Here is a 21,339-nt window from a genome sequence, read left to right as displayed (position 1 = left end):
GGGAGTGTGAGAGTCAGTGACGATATTGTAGGATTTTGCTGTTGTCGACAGTTTATGGATTATTTGTTTTGTATTGTTTTTATTTTGTCTTTTGGCAAGGCTATGTTCGTTCCAGTTGAGTGAGGCGGATAGAGTTTTGAACTCTGGACTCTTCCCTCACCTTATTCCTGGAGATGTATCAGTAGCGTATACACAGGGGACCCTATGTATGGCCACGAGCCTTGGTGTAGAACCTGTGGCTCCAGAGAGCCAGCTGGCCACAGAGAGCAAAAGATCATTTTAGTCTTGAACTAAAAGGAGGAATGAGGTTGTTTTTTCTGGACCAAACCCTAGCTTGAGTCCCTGGATCTTTACGTCTCATGGTGAATTGAGTCAAGGGAAAAAAAAAATATGTAAGTCAGGGCTTTTAGGAAACAGAATATTCTTTCTCCTAAAAACAAGGGTGTCTGGTTTAAGCCATTTGTTCTTTTCCCACTCTGCCCTGAGTCTCACTGTGGTCATGCTCCATCTTGCGACATGGGAGGAGTAGCCCCCTCTCTGAGTAGGAGGCAGGCCTGGGACAGTCTACACAAGCCTTACAGAGTTAGAAGAGAGCTTTCTAAAGAGAAAAAGAAATGCTGTCCAGGGAACAAGAATTTCTGTAGTTTCTTCAAAAGCTACACTGAAAGTCCTGTCCGTAGCACCACGGCCCAGTTAAATCCTAGACCTTGGGTTTGACTCCTGTGAATTTTCCTCTTGAAGAATGGGCTTGGCAGGGAGTCAGGTAGGAGTGAGTGGATGGGAGAAGACTGGGGCTGTTCCGCATGCAGGGGTGCAGCCAAAAGAGTTGCCATGCCCGGTGAAAACATACTCATGTAGTCACTGCAAAACTGGACCAAGCTTGGACAGAGAGAAAAGAACTTTGTGACACCTCATTCAAGACCTTGAACATTAGGTTGTACAAGCTACTAAACAATGAGGAATATAAGAGCAGTGACAACACGTTGTTCGTCATTGTGTTCTGAACACAGTACGTGACACCAAGTAGGTTCTCAGGAAACAGTTGTTAAATAAAGAAAAAGTCGGTGGGAAGGATTAAATAATGGGACTATAGCAAGATGTCAAATAGCATTAACTATGCAAGTCTGTGTTGTCTTTCTGGAGAGACTGTGACTTGGAAAATTATCCTTTTAACTTCCCACCCTTTTAATTGTCACTTTTTAACCTTTTAACTCAGAATCCTAAAGGATGTACTTGAACAAAAGATAAAAATCTGCTGTATTCCTTAGTAATCTTTTCTCCCAAAAAAGGAAATTTTTCCTTCAGTTACTTTCTGTAGCATCTTTCCTTGAACTGTGCTGTAGTTCGCAGTTCCATAGTCTCATCTTGTGTCTTCAGAATGTATCAAACTTACATAACTCTTGTCACAGTTGTCAGTTTCTCTGACCTGCTAAAATTTCAGTAGCACCTGTTTGGCTGTGGAATAGGCAAGGATGGCTGTGGACTCTGGCAATCCCATTAGAGTTATCCAGCAACCTAGCCCCGAGGGAGGTGGTGGGCTCCATTAATACAGGTACCATGAGGTTGGCTGTGGCATTGATTTCTCTAAAGCTCATCATCATCCACGGTCAGACTTAGCGAGTAGAGCTCTTAGCTTCCAGAAACAAAAACAGATTCCCTGGACCACATTACAAGAACAACTTTTATGACCAAGTGAAGTCAGGTATTTCTGAATGTCAGCTAAAGCCTCATTCAGAGCCATTGGCCCATGCCTAATTTTCCTAAGAAACAGGCAATTTAATTTTTTTGTCGTTGCTTAGGTTGACCCACCACATTTAAGCCATTCTAGAGGGGCCTTTCACCTGTCCCCTCTTAAATATAGATAGATATTTTTGAATATTCTCTTCCAGGTATTTTTTTTGACAGGTTATACATATGCTAATAGAAAATAGGCTTATTATTTGAAGCACAGAGCTGCTTGTCACCGAAGCTTCATTAACACCGTTATCACCGTCTGACATTTATCTTATAATTTTCTAGAGCTGACTGTTGGGTCTCCATGGAAACCCAAATTGCAATAGAAACAAGTAGGATAATAAAGGCATCCACCAAGATTGACAGCATGCAAAGCCCAGCTACATTTGTTTATAGTTCCTTCAGTAGCTACAGCTAGAGACAGAGAACACGCGCTTTGTGCCTTTAGAATTAACTCTCTTGTGTCACAGGTCGTACCTGACTCTGCTTATGTGGCAAGTTTACCCTAACGCCCTTGGTTCTGTTGTTGCTAATGGAGATGCTAATTTTCCCTGGAATTATCTCATCTAAAGGCATTATGAATATTGGATGTACAATTAACCGTGATCATATTTGGATCCAAGAAGAAACATTCTTCCTGGGTGATTCTGACACCGTGAAATGTTGATCAGTCCCTGAACTGGCATCTTGTGGTACCTGAATGGATTTCTTTTTGGGTAGGGGGAGCAACCGCAGAATCGTACGGTTTTTTTTTCCCTTGAGATCGAGGAACCTGTGCTCTTTCAAGTTGATGACTTCACATCAATTTGGTTGCTGCCTCAAAGCAAAGAGTCATGAAACTGGAGTGGGTCCAGAGTGAATTAATCTGAAATTAATTTGATTCTGAAAGCCTCCATCTGGCTGTGTTTGGGAAAGGCAGTTAGACAGACATATAAACACATGATCATCTGTATTCATTGTGCCAGATGTAGTGTCAAAAAATGAAGAAATGGCTTTAAAAAAATCGACTATGGGGAATTTTGATGTAATGATATTCAGCTTCTTAGTATAACAGCCATTCTAATTTAGCACGTAATTCTACTTTTACTCTTATTTGTTTAGGGGGTTATATCGGATGGTGTGTGTTTTAAGAAATAAGCAAATTAAGTGTCAAAACCTATTTTAATTGGTTATTTAAGATGATAAATGGAATTTATGACTTGCTGAGAGAGAGAAGAAGCAAAGAGACAGGACCTGTAGATTTCCAAATCAAAATGTAGTATTTGGTACTGATTTCATCTTAAGATACAATTTAGGGATTTAAAAACCAGCAAAGTAAAATATCATTTGGACTTTGCCTTTTGAGATGTGGTTTTGTAGCATGACAGACCAGCATATTTGCATGGAAGGGAAACGTGCAGGATGAGGTGGCCTGCAGAGAACTCTGGAAGTCTTCTTGCAAATTGCTTTGAGACTGTCAGAGAGGCGCATGTTTTGAACTGCTGTCGAGGAATTCAGTGCAGTCACTGTAGTGCATCTGATTGCTTTTTGTTGTGTCCGGACAGGAAAATTGTAGGAAATGTATGCTTGTCCCTTTAGTGGTATCAGTCATCTCTTGGGGGCATTTTATATCCAATTTTTAAACCTCACCAATCATCTTTTGTGATGTGTTGAAGAGAAAGAACTAAAGTTTACTTCTGGATTCACGATACATTATTGACTGAAAAAACAAACTCCCAAAAGGGAACAACTTACTGCTCCCATGTACTCCACCTGTCGCCCTTATTTCTCCTGGACAAATATGACAAAAACAATCACAGGTAGGGAAAAACCCAGCAGAATACTCAGCAGTATTAACCCAAACAAAGCCGAAGAGTTTAGGCAGAGTCAGTTGTTGCATTTAATGACAGAAAATTAGGTGGTACACAAATCTCGACATGTGAAAACCAGAGTAACATCTCAGCTCATCCCTGAGGAATGAGTCAGTCTGATTAACTAAGTTTGCAGTATAGTTGAAAGCTTCTCCTTTAAGGCACCAATTCTCTTTGTTGTCTCATTTTGAAGGAACGCTTCTTACAATAAATTATATATTTCCCGGCCTCCTTAAGCAGAATTTATTGAGCTTAATGTGACCCCTTAGATGAAACAAGCTTGTCATTATACAAATTAATAATTCCGCTGTGCTGCTGTCCTTGAGAGTGGCTAGGGAACACATCTGAGTCCCTGCTACGGGTGGGCTTTTCACCCTGAGGCGATTTCAGACCCTGGTGTCTGTCCCCACCAGGACCTGGGCCTGCCTGTTACAGAGCCTCCCTTTCATGTGCTCCTTGTCTTCTGTGGGTTTGAAATGCAGGTGATCAGGCTGTGGAAAACCAACGTGAGAGATCTTGGAGGAGTGGGTTGAAGAGTTCTCCAAAGACCTCAAAGTGCAGAGCATCCGGATGGGAACTTTGTGACATAACGTTTCTGGCTGCTCTAAGATCATTTTTTTTCTTTATGCTGACTGTTCACAAATATTGGAGTTTGAAGGCATTTTTGGGAAAAAGAAATACACTTGAATGTAATAAATACATACCCATCTTCACAAGTGGGTTCTGTTTTCTTTCTAAACTACTGTCATTAATATGACGTAATTATATCCCATGGACTGTCAGCTTTTGATTTTCCAGATCAGTGGAAGGAGACAGTGGCGTCCGTAATCTCCAGTGCATTCACATCAAACCTCACGCTGCTGGCTGCCTTCCTTAGCCTGGCATTTCATTCCAGTTGTATTCCTTGATTACACATCATTTACGACCGAGACAGGTAGGCCAAAAGCAGGTTGAGGAGAGACCAGCCTTAGATTAAATTCTGCCATTGAGAGATGATAAAATGAATAATGAATGGGCAGATAATCAACATTTAACAGAAAAGTAGGTGGAGTTCTGGATGCCGGGCAAGCACAAAGGTCAGTGACGCCTTTGTCCTTTAGTCCAAATTAGGAAAGCCCACCAAACAGTTTTATATGAATAATAATGTAGTGAGAACAAGAGGATAGCCAGAATCAGGACAGTGGCTGTGCAGGGACAAGTGGACCCAGCGGGCATTTGGAGAAAAATAGGCATGACTCAGTAACTGACTAGTAATAGGTGTATTGACTCTCGGATTTAACAGGACAGCACTGGACGGGATAACGTGGCTCTTAATAATAGTGGCGACGGATCACATGACATGTGATTTAATTTTACAACTTTGAAGACTTCTGGCTTGCTGTATTAAATCTATTCATTCAGTAAACGTGTGTTGAGGATGTGCTGAGACTATCCTCACCTTCCGGATGAGGCCTTCCCTGACCACCTTATTTAATATTGCAACCCTCTTATTTAATACCCAGCAACCCCCTCCCCTGCAGGCTTTATTTTTCTCTGTCAAAATGGTCTTTTTAGATCTATAAGACTGACTTATTTGCCTATTTCATGCCCACTCTAGAATATAACTCCATAAAGACTGTTTTACCCCCACTTTAGTCACTGTGGTAACTCCAGCTCCTTGAATTTGTCAGAGTCGCTTCATAAATATTGATTAAGTGAATGATTGAATGAGACATCCCTGTCTTCAGGATTTCACGCTTCCACCATGCCCTTGATGGGAGTTCCATGAATCACTGCTTCTGAGGTTCCGCGGTCAGAGAAGAGGAAGGCCAGAGCAAGCAGCCAGTCTGCATTATGCATATGTTCTGTGTGCAGCACCATTTTCGGTCATGGATTGTTGGTTGGGAAGGGAGTTTGAGCCAGTATGAAAGACAGAGAAGAATGAGTCTAAAAGCTAATTGGAGGAAAAGAAGACAGGAAGAGATCAACTTTAGGTGTCCTGAATTTTGAGGTGGTGCCAGAGTGTGCTGTTAGATTAGAGTTTAATGGTCAGGATGAGGGCAGTTATTTTCAAATACTTGAGAGTAAGTGACCTCTCCACAGGATTCCCACTGTGTGTGAGAGTGAAGAGTGGAAATGGAAGGGCCTTTGCGGGACAGGCTCCAGGGGGTGACATTTCAAGTGCAGGTTGGGGGATAAGGCTGTGTCCCCTGTGCAAGGTGAGCCATGCACCTGACTGCCGTCGGCGCCAGACTCTTTGCTGGTGCTTCTGTGCCTCTCACATGTGTGGTTGGAGAGGAGCTGTGCCCTGGGACCACGTTTCCCACCTTCCCAGCTCCCTTCCTTGTTAGAGCCAGTTTTTTCTCCCCAATTTTTTGTTTTGTTTCAATCCCATTGCCAACTAAGTGAAATGGTACAGCCCGTTGTCTTTTGGCTTTGATACCCGCCACCCACCGCCGCCCCCTGCAAAATTTCACTGAAACATTGCTTACAGGGATGCAGTGTGGTTTAGAATGCTGAATGCCCAGTCCCCTTGGCTTAATGAGTCACTTGTTTCTACCTTACTCCAGGCCTTTATTTATTGCTCTATTACAGGCCTTATCACATTGGTTTTGGTTTTTTGTTGTGTCCGTATCTGTCCCTTCTAATTGGCCGTGAGCAGTAGCAGGACATCAACGACCTATTTTTCAGCTCTCTCACCTTCAAACCTAGCACTGTGCCTGATATAAAGCAAATATTCAGTAACTGAGAATGAGAAGGAAAGAAAAGGACTCAGGGTAAACCTCAGTTGTGTTTAAGATTCTGCAAAGGGGAATAATTGGCTTTCGCCACCCACATTTCTGAAGCACGTGGAGAGGGTTGTGAATCCGCACTGACCATGTTCTCTTGCATAAGTAAGTCCAGGCAAAGTATCTTCAGTGGTAAAAACAGAAGTTGCCTGCCTGGAGAAGCACAGTCACCACAACCTAGTCTGCAGGGAATCAGATGTCGTGTCTCTTTGGTTTGCCCCTCTTGATGTGGGTCCTTTAATCATTTGTTGTTGGACTGTGGATGCAGGGGGGACATTTGTGTTAAAAATCATTCTTCATCTTGGGAAGCGCCGGCCCCTGTTGAGTTTCCCCCTACATTTGTTTTCATCTTATCATTTTACAAGGATTCTCTTTGTAGTTCACTTGTGGCCAAACCAGTCTGCTGTCAAACATCCAAAGAGCCACTTTCAATTAGTTGCCCATAGCCAACAGGTGGCTTCAGCAGCATCAAGCCATTGGCAGGTAAGTCAGACTGGAAGGATACCCTAGACCTGCCACAGAAGCAGGGGCTCCTGGAGGAATTTCCTGTCTGTAAAGTGAGGGGCAGTCACACGGAGCTCAGCCGCAGGAGAGAGGATTCATTGGTGTGCGCCCCTAAAGCACTTTGGGAATGTGAAGCCCTCAATAAATCTTCCTTGTGGTGATTATTTCCCTGTTGCCATTTCTAAAAGTTCATCTAAAACACCTACCTCTCCCTGTGCAAATGCCTCCTACTTGGCCCTGAAGTCCACTGAACTATTTCTGGTAAATCACAGAAGGAAATGAGTTGCCTGGGTGAGGGCTGTCTTTAAGCTGCCGCCTTGCTCCCTTCGCAGGGAGGGTTATTGTCTGTTCAGCCATCAGGTACCCCCTAGATGTCTTCAAATTTACTTCTTTGTGGGGGTTTTTCAGCTTTCTGCCTTTTACTAGCAGTCACATTGAGATAAGGTAATAAGGTTTGCCTTTTACTTGGTGAGTCCAAATGCCTATGTTGTGTGACCTTTTCTGCAGGAATAGTTCTCTCCAAGTCGTGGATGCCTTTTACTCTGGCAAGCATTTGAGACCCCCGACCGAACACAGTTCAGCAGTACCTTTGGTAATCCAGCAGAATGCCTGTCCCCAAGAACACAAATGTATTATTTCTTAGTTGTCTGTGAATAACAATGATGTCCTGTACATTCTTAAGAAACTATGTTTTTAATTTTGTCGAAGTACAGGATTGATCATAAGGTATACATATATATGGATATATGGGAAGCCTGAACCTTTTCTTCAGAGGAGCTCAAGCTATTTAATGACAATCTGACCGTTTGGAGAAGGGCTTTGACTTTGTAATGTTGAGGGTATTTGCTCTGGTTAATTTTCCGTGTGAATTCACTAGCCGACGTGTGGCCATCTCAGAGATGACTTGGGGCCTCATTCCATAATGTATGTGGCATTGACTCAAAAGGTTTTGCTGCACATAATAAATAGTAACAATACCTTCCACGTAAATAGGGGAGTGTCATTATTTTCACATCTTTTTGGTGGTGTAACTGATAAAACATTTTGTTAAATTTACCCAAAGTTTCCAGCAACCCCAGATGCCACTACAGTTAAGACATTGATGTGTCAGAATGGGGGCAAACTCTGCCCTGCCGAAAAGCAGTCACGGAAGACAGACGCTTTTTTCATGATGACTGTGAAGCAGTGCATTTTAAAAGGGAGTTGCAATTCCCAGAGCTCCAGGTTGGATGACCACTGACTCCTCTTCCTAAATCGAAAGGCTGCACTAAGTTTAGCATGGACAGGGAGCCTCCCGGGGGTGGAGCCTGAGTTTCTGATGTGTTCTCCAGCCTGCAGTGTGGGAAGGAGCTGATGCTTAGACCTTAGTTGCCCCACTGCCAGTCTGTTGGGAAGAGATTTCTCTTCTTAAATAATGGCCACACCAAAATGGACAATGTAGAGATTGTTAATATTAATGAATTGCATGTCTGTCCTGTTACCCGCCAGAGGCACCAGGCCCATCGCCAGGTTCTTTCTGCTTTTGCCTTAAGCAGCTGAGTCTTGGACAGTTTCCTGTAATAACCAAACAAAGCCTGTTTCTTCGTGTGCTATTACTTAAGTACAAGTGATATTTAAAAATGATTCCTGAGCCCTCTGAAAGAGTGGCTGGTTAGCTACAGAAATGATGGGACTGAAGTTAGGACATTAGGAAGAACGGTAGCATACCTGGAGAGAGATGGGGCTCTGGCAGCACCCCAATTAACCGGCCACTCAGTGGCCTGTCGGAGCCTCCAGGCTGCTCTCCACAGTGCCAGTGACACCTTGTCAGCTCTCCAGCCTGCAGCCTGTGTCACCTGTGAGCCGGAGGGACTGAATTGGACACAGGCAAGGAATCACAACAAGATTTCAGGCAGCTGGTTATATTATCTAAATTATCTTTTCCATGAATCTCTCTGGGTCCAGACCATAGCCATAGGATTATAGAAATGAAGAGCCAAATGGGGCCTATACTCTCGATTTGTTTTACAAGTGAGAAAACTGAGGCACAACAGAGTGGTTATATGATTAGCCTCAGATCCCAGAATTAAGTGGTTGCTGAGCCAGGATAAGAACTCAGGCCTGCTGGCCCACCGTTCCCTGACCTACTGTTGAGGGCCTCAAGCACTGATGGGGCTTTCCTGGCCCCATATTCTTGAATTTCCAAAGCAAACCTCCCATGCAATGATGTTTAGATAAATCTCAACTCTAATCAGTAAAAACCAAGCAAAGGACAAGTATATTTGCATCTACAACTATTTAGGTAAACTGAAGTTAAATAAAAATTCAGTTCCTTAGTCGCATTAGCCACATGAAGCTAGTGGCCACCATATTGGTCTGTGCAAATACAGAACATTTCCATCATGACACCAGGTTGGGTAGCACTGATGTGGATTACCCCAAGGATCAAAAAAAAAAAAAGTGTTAGAGTAATAATAACTACCAGGACGATTTTCTATCTTTACATACAATTTTTCTAAGACAAGGCATTTTTTGTGTACTTCTTGATTTCGTATGCATTCTGAAGATGACATTTTATGTCTTTTAGCATTAGTATAATAGTTTATAGCCATTTGGCAATTCTCGTAGCCATTTTGTAAGTTTGTTCTTTTTATATAAATGAAGGAAACACAACACAGAAAGCCGCCCACAGAACAAGATAAAAGAATAGAAATTTCCATTCTTTTGTTTGCATTCTTCCAAAGGAAGCCTGCAAATCACTGGTCCTTATAAAAGCTTGTTGTCCTAAAACTAGTAAAGATAATAATATGTTGAATCAATTATTATAATAGTCTACTGCTTAGAGGAACCTCAGAAGATTTTGCATATACTCTGTTGATCTAGTTCTTTTTCCTCTAAAACAGGGAAGTAGGTCAGTGCCTGGGTTGAAACTAAAAAGTAAGCACTCATCGTTTTTCTGAACATGATTTCATTTTCATCTTGTCTGACACTGAGAATACCACTGCCCACTAGCATAGTGCTTGCAGACTTGCGGTCTTATTCCGTATGGCATCTGTCTTAGAGGAGCCTTCTAGCTGGCTCCTTGCCAAGGGTACTAGCAGAACTGGCACTCAGGATCTCATTGCAGTTTGTAGGCAAGGTGCCAGCAGAGATGTGTGCGCATGTGTCCGGGGACTACAAGTGGTCACCGGGTTGGGAAACGTCAACCTGGAGAAACCCAACTCACAGAACGTGAAGCAAAGACAGCTGACCGTCACCTCTCACTGCATCCACATTCTCTAGGCACCTTTTGTGTGACATTGGAAAAGTCAGTGTATCTCTGTGACTCTCACTGGGTTCATCTCCAAAACAGATCATGATGCCAATGGGAACCGTTGAAGAGCATTGTATATCGAGTACTTGGCAAAGGTTTCTGGCAAAAAGGAGCCCCTCAATAAATATTATTTGAATTTGGATGTAAATTCTTGGACTGTAAGAGGCACCGTACTGGGTGTTGAGAATGGCTAGGGAGTGAAGAGAAGCAAGCTAGTCTGATTTTCTAAGCCCGAGATGAGGTTCTTGTAAATATGAGATCTTCTCAAGGGTCTTGCTGAGATTTGGGGTGTCTATTCCTGTAATTAATTCTCTTTGAAAAGCACATTGGCTTTCCATAGTTTCGAGCAGGTCCCTCCAAAGGTTTAACTGTTGAACACATAATTTCTGGCTTGCTTAGAAGTGTCAGTGCTACAGCCCCATGAGGATGAAAGAATTCAGTGAGTCTCCACTAAAAAGGAGCATCAGCCAGGGAGAGAGTTGGGAGTCCAGAGCAGGATTCGGTTGGGTGGATGAGAAGGGAGTAAACCAAGCTCCTGCAGCACTGTCGGGGTTCATGGCACGTGATTCAGCAGCGCCAGGAGAGTGGTCAGTGGGACAGGACCACCCATTTTGGCAGTGCCAGGAGAGAAGTTGGTGGGACAGAACCACCTATTTTGGCAGCGCCAGGAGAGTGATCAATGGGACAGGACCACCTATTTCGGCAGTGCCAGGAGAGTGGTCAATGGGACAGGATCACCTATTTCGGCAGTGCCAGGAGAGAGGTTGGTGGGACAGGACCACCTATTTCAGCAGCGCCAGGAGAGTGGTTGATGGGACAGGACCACCTATTTTGCTTTCGATCGGGAAGGTGTGGGGGTGGTAATATTTTAACCTGTACAACAAGTGGACATCACTGGATTTACTTAAGGAAGGGATTGTTCTGCCCTTAGAACTTGATGCAAATCTGTGGAAAAGTTACTTCCGAAAGGGCAGGTAGTCTGGCAAGGATGTAGAGAGAGATGAGAGGTGCTCATGGGTGGCTCTGTAGGACTGGAGAAGAAGGGAATCTGCAGAGATGGAGAGACACTATGTGACTGAGTAAATGTGGGTTTCAAAGTAGCCTAAAGGTGGCGGGGGGGGGGTTGAAAAAAATATAAAGTACCTATCACAATATTTGCTATGTAAGTGATGACTAAAATACACATATTATTATTATTTAGGATAGGAATTGTGTTTGAGTCTATACTATAAAAATTTTTTAATTGAAAAGTAGATTTTTGATGGTCATGCATTTCAGATGCTTCACAGATGCAAAGAAGAAATTAACAGTAGGAAACGCTGACAGTGACAGAGCCCCTTATTTTGTGCCGTGTCTTGTGTTAAGCACACGAGTCTAAGAGGTGGAGTCCGCTATCCCCGTTTAACTGATGAAGAGTCTGAAGCCCAAAGTAGCACATTTAGGAGGGGGTGCTGCCAGAACTCAGAGCCCCTGTGCCACACTGCCTCTAGATGAGAGGTCTCCAGGCATCAGTGAAGCATGGCTCATGGGAGGAAAGACATATGTACACTAGTCACATACAGGCCAGAGGCATGAGGCATTGGCTGGCTCCTCTATTTCCCTTACTTGATGCATCTTGGTGAGTTTATATTTTTCAAGAAAGAATAAATGGCCTCTTATTTGCAGAAGCATTGAAGACTGCTTGCTCTAGAATTCTGAGTTCAGACACTAGAACTAGTACAATGCCACTCCGTTCTCCATTGTGTTACCTTCTGCGCTCCGCAGATGAGGCGCAGCAGCCCAATTTTTTCAGCTTCTCTTTTCTGTTAGCCGAGACCCGTGGCAATACTTTCCTCTTTTCATTCTAGCTGGTTGTCAACAGCGGTAACCACAAGTCTTTCCTGTCCCAGAAATAAGTCTTGCCACACTCTCAACCCCCGACAGGGTGTGAACATGACATGCCGTACTGCAAGGGGCTCCTCCGCCTCCGCCCCACCACAGCCACAGACCCACAGGGTTCAAGTGTTGATTGAATTCTCAAAGAGCGATTTAAAAAGGATAGGTGCACAAGAACTAGATAAACAATCTAGCTCTAACATAAACAAGCATTACATTACACCAAAATTGTTGAGAGAAGATTTTGTACTCAATATTTTATTCAGCAGAACATTTTTTGTAACAATAAGGTTGATTAGAGCAAGCTCTGAAAGTGCTTCAAGTTAGACAGTCTGATTGTTTATTTCAAGGATAAAAAATAAAGTGGTAAAATAGGGGGATGTGAAGAAGTAGAAATTGAAGCCAGGACCTAGCGAAGAGTATTTGACATCACTTTGCTCTCCAGGTTCAATCTCATTCAGGATTTTTCCTTACCATAGGGTTTTGGCTTTTTAGCCATGAGTATCTTGTTTTTAGAGGCTTAGGACCATCCTAGACCCACAGCAGATTTAAAGTGCTCTGATGGTGTATTTGTCTGATGGTTCATTTTAACCAAGTAAGTAGCTCTCTGTAAGATCTTTGTCTACCTTCTTAGTAGTACCAGGAAGCTACGGTGAAATCATGTCTGGCCCTTGCAGTTTAGTATTAGTTAGCATGTCCCCTTTCTGACCTCTCTGCTTCTTGGGGTGGGGGTACTCATGGAGGAGGCTCTGTAGGGGCAGCGTCTGCCTGCTTTGTTACGGCGCCTTCTATTTTCACAGGCTGAGAAGCTGGAGCAAGCGCGCAGTGCTGCAAATGAGTGCTGCCGAGAGGCATTCAGCCTTGTCACTTGGCAGAGTAGCTGGGTTCGGGGTATATTTGGGGCGGGGGTGGGGAGCACAAAAAGGGTATGTGGTTTTGCTTTACTATTTATTCCTGCTCAAAGGGGGTGGGGGCAAGTAAAAAAAAGACATGTCTTCATCATCGTATTACTCGATGGTGACTAGACGTGCAGGCTGTATACAGCATTCTCTTCCAAATGGGGATTTGGGAAACAGCGTTGAGGAGGACTGATATGCAAAAGCTTATGGTTGTGCTCTCTGTCAGCCCCAAATATTTACTGAAGCTGGGAGAAGAAAAGGCAGACTTTCTTTTTTTCTCTCCCAAACGTGTGATTGTTTAGAACTCAAGTGCAACATCTGGAAGTCAGATATACAGAGAACAATTTATGGAGTGTGAGAGATTTGAAATATTCAGTGTCTTTTAGTGGGAACTCAACTTTCTGGGGCTGCTTTTTTTTTTTTTTTTTAAGCCAGCACAAAGCAGGCAATTCTGAGATCTCCTTTGCCTCTCTGAATTAAACCCTTTGTGCCTGGGTCCCATAAACAATGTGCTTTTTAAAGGGGAGCCCCCTCCCAGCTCCGGCCTTTTTCTCCGGCGTGGGCAGCCAATCAGCTGCGCGGAGCTGCATAGCTGGACCGCTTTCCATTCTGAGTAGCAACAACGTACTAATTTGATGCACACATGGATGCCTCGCGCACTCTGCAAATTCATCACCCGCATCTTGCATTAGTCATCTGACGGACTGCCAAGTGTTTCATTTTCTTTCCATGTGACTTTATTATTACCACCTCTCTCCTCTCTTCCAAAAACCTCCCAAAAAGGGCGGCGGGGTGGGGGGCGGGGCAGGGAGAGGGCGAGAAATCCAGCAGACATCTAGCTCTGCTTTCTTTCCCAGCCACAGACAGGGTAGGGCTGATAATGCACTGATGCGTTGATGGCAGCCTTGCAGAGCTAGACCTACATTTAACTTGCAGCTGCCTCCCGAGCCTCCAAGATGTCCACGCCCTGGGTGACAGGCGGCGGGGCGCTGCCCTGTGCTCCCCCGGCTCTGCTCGACAGCAGCACGCAGTGAGAGCCTCGCCGCCGCCGAGGAGCAACTCATGGTGCCTCTGCTTTGTTTTAGTTCATCAAATTTCTACGACTCATTAGGCACTTTGCCACTGCTCTTCTTCCTCCTCCTTCCGCCTCCCCGCCCCCCCGCCCCCCAACCCCCACTATTTTTTTCTTCCTGTCCCTCATCGTGCCGCCCTAACTCTAGCTCCCGGTTCCGTTTTTGACAGTAACGGCACAGCCAACAAGATGAACGGAGCTTTGGATCACTCAGACCAACCAGACCCAGATGCCATTAAGATGTTTGTCGGACAGATCCCCCGGTCGTGGTCGGAAAAGGAGCTGAAAGAACTTTTTGAGCCTTACGGAGCCGTCTACCAGATCAACGTCCTCCGGGATCGGAGTCAGAACCCTCCGCAGAGTAAAGGTACAGAGCGCGGGGCGGGGGTCGCCAGGCGTCCAGGTGGGCGTCGCGGGGCGCTGGGGCAGCCCGAGCTCCCAGCCTGCTGGAGGGCGGGCGGGCAGGCAGGAGGGCTGGAAGCAGCCGGTGCTGGCGGCCTCTGTGCTCCAGGGGCTGCTCCCGGCTCCTCCCCGCACCCCCGCCCGCCCGCCCGCCCGCCGGGACAGGTTGGAGGCGGGAGGGAGGGACCGAGGCAGGGCGGGAGCGCAGAGGCTCGGTCCAGGCGCGTGATCGCTCCCGGGAGGTCACTTTCTAGGCAGCGCAGCCTCTGCTTGGGCGGGGTGGCTGCTTCTCCGAGGAATCGCGTTTCTCAGCCTTGTATTTCAGGACCTAACTCTTCCCACCCTTACGTGCCCAGGATTGCCCATGTCATTACAATTGCATTTCGCTTTTCCATAGCCTGTGGGGACCTCGAAGTACCTTATACACAGTTAATGATGCCACTGGTGCGAGGGAGAAAAGGCTCCCTTGAAGGAGGGACACCCATTCCTGGGGGTCAGGTGGGGACCATGAGGTAAATCTGCCTTTTGGAGCTGGGAGCAGCACCCTAGCGGCCTGACATAGTTAGGACACCTTCACAAATGCTTAGGGTTACACCCTTATCAGTGTTGAGATGAAGGTGTAGGATCTGGTGGTTGTGAACTGCCTCCATTTTAAGATGACGGTGATGGGGGGCAGTGGGTGCCGTTAATGAAATAAGAGACCCAGAAACCATTGTGAGGGGTGGTGCTCCTGTGCCCTGGAGTCTTACTTTGTAAGCTCTCCGCAGACCGAATTTAATATATCTACTCTCCTGCTGCCACTTGGTCTCTGTTGCTGTTTTAACCTTCTTGCTTTAGTAAATTTTTTTCTTTCTCTGTTCTTGATCTCTCAGTCTCTCTGCTGAGGAGTCCTCTGTTGTTCTGTGGGCCTTACAGTTTCTTTTGCTCTGTGCCTTGGTGTTTCTGTCTGGCATGTTATTTTATTTCTATGTTGCTTCTCCTAAGACCTCTGAAAGCATCACTTGGCTTATATATACACTTTGGTTGGGTACATGAACATTGGCACATACTTTTTTCTCTAAGCCTTTTCCTTACTGGCAAGGTGAAAGGATAGAACTAGGAAATCTTTAAGACTGACATTCTGTGACTCCCAGAAATGCTGGGCTGCTCCTCTTGTTCCCTGTCCTTGCCAGAGTCTGGCAGGACTTTGGAAGCCTCTTAAGGAACTGAGGAGCCCCTGGCCAGTACTCCTTTTAGGAAGGTGGACATGCATGTCTTCAGAGTGTGTTTGTAACACTCTAGTTTTCCAAACATAGTAGCAAGGTTGTTACAAAAAGCACATAGAATGTTGTCACCACAGACTTGATTGTCCCATTATTTGAAACAGAAAAATCAGATAACTGAAAATCTGCAGATTTTGAAACTTCACAAATGAGAGCAATATTAAATACCTTTATTGGACATATTCTCATACTGGTTACCTACATGTTTGCCAAATGGAGATGACTAGAGTTTGTTTTAATGCTTCCATGGTATGCTATTGAGGAAAGACAATAGACTAGAGCTAAGAAAAATTAATAAATTTAAAAATAACCAAATAAGGGCTCTCTCACCAGCCAGAATGTCACCCAGGGAAAACTAGATCAGAGGCAGTAAACTATGCTTTAGAGAAATAACCACAGTTTATCCTTGACCAGGAAAATGTGACTCCAAATGTTGGTTTATCAGCATTTTTTAAAATTACGTTTGACAGAGTGTCAGAGCTCACTTACTGTTACGGTGCCTGCTTCCGGGACTTTCGGCCATGGAATACATGTATCTTACCTTGGCCAAAAAGGCCTTTTTCCCAGTCAGGTACATACCTGTGTGTGGCCTAGTTATTCTCCTATTGTCTCTCTCTTGCCCAGATGTTCCTATGAGCAGCAGTTTCTACCTGCCTATATCTGAGACTATACATTTTGTTGACTTCTATTCACTGTATCTGATTACTAATTTGGCGAAAATAGTTTACAGAAGCCCACGGTCTGCAGAAGAAGGGAGGCCCGATGAGGGAAGTTTTTTTGAGTACATGCCGTGTATCTCAGACCCTTTGTCAGGAGCTTTACATGTGTTCTCATTTTGTCATTACCAAAATCCAGAAGGTAGGTGGTGGTAGTCACATTTTACAGATGAGGAAACTGAGGCTTGTAAGAAGTTAAGAAACACAGCCCCGTTTGCCCAGCTGTGAAGTGACAGAGTGGAGATTTGGACACGGTCCTTCTGTCTTCATGGACTACACCATTTTGTGTCTCCATGAGGTGACCCTGCAGAGCAGCTGTGTTGTGCTGTGTTGCAGGGCTGGGTCAGGGGCAGTCTCCTTTACTTAAGTGTTCCCCAAGTGAAGGGAAGAAATTTCAGTCTTTAAGAATGAGTTGATTTCATTTGTGTCTTTGTGTTTAGTTTTTATACTCAGGGGTTTGGATTGTACATCAGTCCCACCTCATGATATCATGGGGTAGGAGTTAGAGATGAAATCATTCAAATCTTACCTTTGGAAATACAGGTCAATTCCCATTACTGTGAACTCCAAGTCTCACATCAAATATTGCTTAAAGTATGTGGGCTGTCAGCCAAAGCTTGAAAGAGCTTTTGTTATACAGACATCTCTGTTGTCAAGGTATTTGTCGTGATGGGATTTGAGCTGTATAATGACATTGCTCTCGGAGGATTACAGCCCTTAGCCGCTTACCTAGAGAGAGCGACAGCCCCCACTTTCTTCTTGTTGATATGTATGCATGCCATTATTATTTTGCCTGTTTACATGTAAAATAAGACCTCACATTTACTTTGATTCAGACTTTGTCAGCAGAGTACAATTATCATGTTTTCACAGGGCTGATGTCAGAGTCTCAAAAACTAGAATTACTGGAGGTGGTTTGGGTTATGTGAGTGAGGCTTTTGGAGGGACCTTGATTCATGACCTTTCCCATGTTGATGGTCCCAGGCAAAGAGACAGTCTGTTACCTAATCCTGGTGAATTAGATTTTCCCCCTCACTTTCAATTTCACTTCTGTTTGGTTGTGAGGCACAAAAACTTGGTCATACTTGTGAAATCATCCTTTCAGGGTTCAAGCCTGAGATACCTATATTCTCACTGTAGGGGCATGTATTGACCAAGCAGGCTAAGTAACTCTGGGGACTCTGGCTCAGTAAACTCTCTCCCCCTTGAGGACTTTGGAAGAGTGTGTTTTATTCAGGGTTCATCTGTTTCGTCTATAGATCGTGAGCAATACCACAGAGAGTTAAGAACATGGCTTCTGAAATTGGAGAACCCTAAATTTAATTTCTGGCTCTGCTGCTTCCTTGCTACGGGCCTTGGGCATGTTACTTAATCACATCTTAGAGTGGAGGCGGTCCTTGTAATGTTGCTGTGTGATCAGGTGATGTGCTCTCCACAGTGCTAGGATACAATAGGAGCTGGTTAGGGCGGTCATGATGATCATAGTTGTTGTTAACTTCATCAATGTGTCTAAGAAAAAAACTCGTAACAGGGACAAGAAGGCATGTCCACAGGTAACTCTCATATGAAAGAACATGAGCTAAGAGTAAATGAGTAAGAAAGAGATGGGCTTACTGGATCCATGGAAATTGAGCAAAGAAATGAATAATTCGCAGCTTATGGGAGAAGAAAAAGATGGCATCTTTACCAAATCTTGAAAACAATAGTAGGATTTCAGTAAGTAGTCATGATGAACATTACAAATGGATGGACTGGCCTGCTTCAGGCATGCAGGTGCGGAAGTGCAGGGCAAATTCTGGGAACTGTGAATTCTCCCACAGTTCAGAGGAAATGGGAAATACATGACATGAAATAGAGGAAGGGAAGGTCACGAAGCCTAGAGCTATAGGCTAGAGCAACTCTTAGCAGGCCTTCATTCCCAGGCTGAAGGATTTAAAATTCCCTTGTTAGACTATCAAGGCTCTAGGAATATTTTCACAATAAGAGGCTCAGAGGCTGGTGCAGTGTGTTGACTTGGGTTGAGGTCAGGATGTCTTCTGTCATGGGAATGGAAGGGGAGGCTGAGGGACAGATGTGACAGTGGAAGGAAGAGGACTTGATAACTAAATTGGGTCAGTGATGACCAGGAGGCTTTGGCTTAACTGGGAGAATTGGGAGCACAGTCATCAGTGGTGGGAATGGAGGAGAGGAGCATTACGTTCAGTTTTGATTGAGTTGAGTCTGCAGTGTCACAGAAGAGTCAAGGATGCAGCGCTAGAAAAGCCATGGGATTTGGTGACTGGGAGGCCCCGAGAGCATTTCAGAAGAAGGGTAGAGGTTGTGGGGAAAGGAAATGCATGGATATATGTGTGGGTTGTGAGTGTAGATGTGCCTTTCTAGTAGTCTGGCATGAAGGGAGAGGAAGCTTAGACATGCAGTTGGTTTGTTCAGCAAATGATAAGTTGTACGGCAAAGGAGATTGTGAAAATGTGAAGTAGCCATGACTCTGCCTCAGGCCTGTGAAAGGGTGGGAAGATACTTCATTTGAGACAGAGGGGCATTCAGGAGGAAGTAACAACACAAAGTTTCAGAAGTAGGAGACACTTCATACAGGCACCTGCCCTCAGTCTTCTCAGTAAATCGGAAATTTCTTAAGTCTCAGTGAATTAAAGACTTAAAAGGAATGGAAAAGGTTGAAAATGACTGCTTTGGGAAATTGGGTGGAGAGTGGTAGAACTGTTGAAGAACAGGGAGAGGCCGGTCACACTTAGATCATGTCCATCTGGAGTGGGCCCTGATGGTTGTGGTTCTGGGACTGTTTATACCTGAGTGAGGAAAGAAACAGAGTCATAGAGAACCGGGAGTTGGAGGTGATCAATGCAGACATCATAGAAGGCCAGGAAGGGTAGCAGATGTGCTAGAATGTTCTCTCGAAGGTCTGAAGTAGAGAAGCTGGTAATGCTGAAAGACAGCTTCTGGTCCAGGAGGAGGAGGAGGAGGAGGAGTTGAAGGGTTGGCAGTTGAGGTTCAATGGGAGAAGTTGGCAGATAAGGAAATTGTGTTCCAGCGAGACCATACTTGGAACCTAGAATCAGTAGATAAATTATGTGCTTTGGATCATCGCTCTCTTAATGTGTTAGTTAATCAGAGTTACAATCCGAGATCATAGCACCCTGAGAAAGCGTGTTCTATAATGAACACTGTTTAAATTTTTCTAAACTTAAATGGTTAGATACTGTCATTCTGATTTTATGGAAATGAAAACTGAGTGATAGATTTAAATCACTTGGCATTTGAGATTAGAAGGTAGGAAGAGCACCTTAGACCTAACCAAATGTCTTGTTGATCACATTTTACTGGGCTCTCTTCTGGCAACTTCTCAGCTCAAAAAGAAATAGAAAAGGGAAGTGGCTTTTGTTGACTATCACTACGTACCAAAGGAAAAACTTCCTTTTTTCTTGCAGTGTGTTGGGAGGTCATGGCATAACTGCTGTGCACCTGCAGCCCAACAGTGCTGCAAACCAGAGCTTTCTGGATAAAACAGAAATTTCATTCATGACTCCTTTGGGAAGGGTTATTACCTTAAGTTTCACAAGGGCAGCCTTTGTGGGGATTATGATGCTCTTGCTGTTTCAGCCTCGTCTTGGTCAGGCTGCAGTGAGGGTTACACTGGGGCTGGCCCAGCTGATCTTAGAATAGGGTGATTAGTTGTTTCTCTCTATCTTAAAGGCTTTACTTCAGTTTTCAGGAAGTCATTAGTAAAGTCTTAATTTGTCTCAATCTCTGTCTAGTTCAGTACAATGGAAAAGTTTCTTGAGAATCAGACTAGACTGCTGGGGAATGAACAGGAAGAAGGAAACAGGAACAGGAGAAGCATAAAGACACCAAAGACTAACTTATTTCAGAATTGGGCCGAGGGTAGCCCTAAATCCAGAAGTTTCTTCTGTGCGATGGTAGAGTGAGGGTAGGCCCTGGAGAAAAGGACTTAGTACTGGTATTTATCATGGCCAACTTGTGCAGAGAATGAGCCTTGCTTTCTTTATCCATGAAGTAGAAATAATACCCACTTCCCAAGTTGCTTTACATGTTCACTAAGATAACAAATGTGTGAGTGCTGCTGGCATGGTCTAAAGAGGGTTGATTATCTTACAAACTATTTTTTTCTTCTTTAAAATGTTAAAGGTTTGTAGGGAACTCCCTTGGCCGCTTTATGGAGGACTGGAGTGGGGAGGGTCATTTTCATGTTTCACGCCTTTCCTTTCTTCCTAAAAACATGTCAGAAACTTCACTTAAGTAATAGAAGGACCTGGGAGCCTGTTTATTTAAGCAATGTTATCTTGAAATCAGGAATTAAGAAAGAATTCAAACTGCAGGAAGATGAACCTACACTGCATTTTAATGCATGCAAGTAGGGAATAGGATTTCTGTCCTACATTTCTCGAAAACCAGGGTCACTGCCCTAGATTTTCTGGGACAGCCCCGGTTTTGGTGCTGCCTCGATGGCCCACAGGAAGGGCATCTCATCCTGAATTAATGTTATGTTAACAGAAGGCTCTGTGTTACTTACTGTGACATCCTTTCATTGTTGGCTGACCGACCTATGGGACAAACATAAAATGCAGTCAGAATTTTTATATTCATGCAAGCGGAGGATCCTTATCGCATCCTTGTGAAAGGTGGCTTCACTGCCTACATCATACATCTATATTAAAAGATATAACAATTCATTTTATGAAATGCAATTTTAAAATATTTTGACTGATACTGACTCTAGCCATTGTGCTGATTGAGATAAAGCCAGGGACAAAGGTTAAATAAGCCTCCTTTAAGTTATAGGAAGAAGGATTCCCTTTAAATGCCCCATACGCTGGTGATGCCGAGACTGTGCCCGTCAGTCACAGTGCTGAATTTCTGTGACTTCTATCAAAGGGCAGCGTCTACCCTGGCAGATAATACCTCTCATGGGTACATTTTGATCCTTACATC

At 44.3% G+C, this 21,339-nt stretch overlaps 1 protein-coding gene across 43 annotated transcripts in view; it reads left to right on the top strand.

The window, feature by feature from the left end:
* Positions 1-21,339, top strand: part of LOC105490600 (CUGBP Elav-like family member 2) — a 649,919-nt gene that overhangs the window by 466,412 nt on the left and 162,168 nt on the right. For 37 of the 43 annotated variants that reach the window (XM_071068824.1, XM_071068806.1, XM_071068808.1 and 34 more), the window contains one exon: positions 14,165-14,361. In XM_071068824.1, the coding sequence (XP_070924925.1) occupies positions 14,184-14,361 (178 nt within the window). In that variant the 5' untranslated portion in view covers positions 14,165-14,183. Of the gene's footprint in view, positions 1-13,616; positions 13,636-13,699; positions 13,988-14,164; positions 14,362-21,339 lie in introns of those variants that run through there. The other 6 variants (XM_071068844.1, XM_071068842.1, XM_071068826.1 and 3 more) reach the window with 3 other exon arrangements.

The sequence above is a fragment of the Macaca nemestrina genome, chromosome 9, assembly GCF_043159975.1.
Source record: "Macaca nemestrina isolate mMacNem1 chromosome 9, mMacNem.hap1, whole genome shotgun sequence".
Lineage (NCBI taxonomy): Eukaryota > Metazoa > Chordata > Mammalia > Primates > Cercopithecidae > Macaca > Macaca nemestrina.
This window is presented reverse-complemented; position numbering and strand designations above follow the sequence as displayed.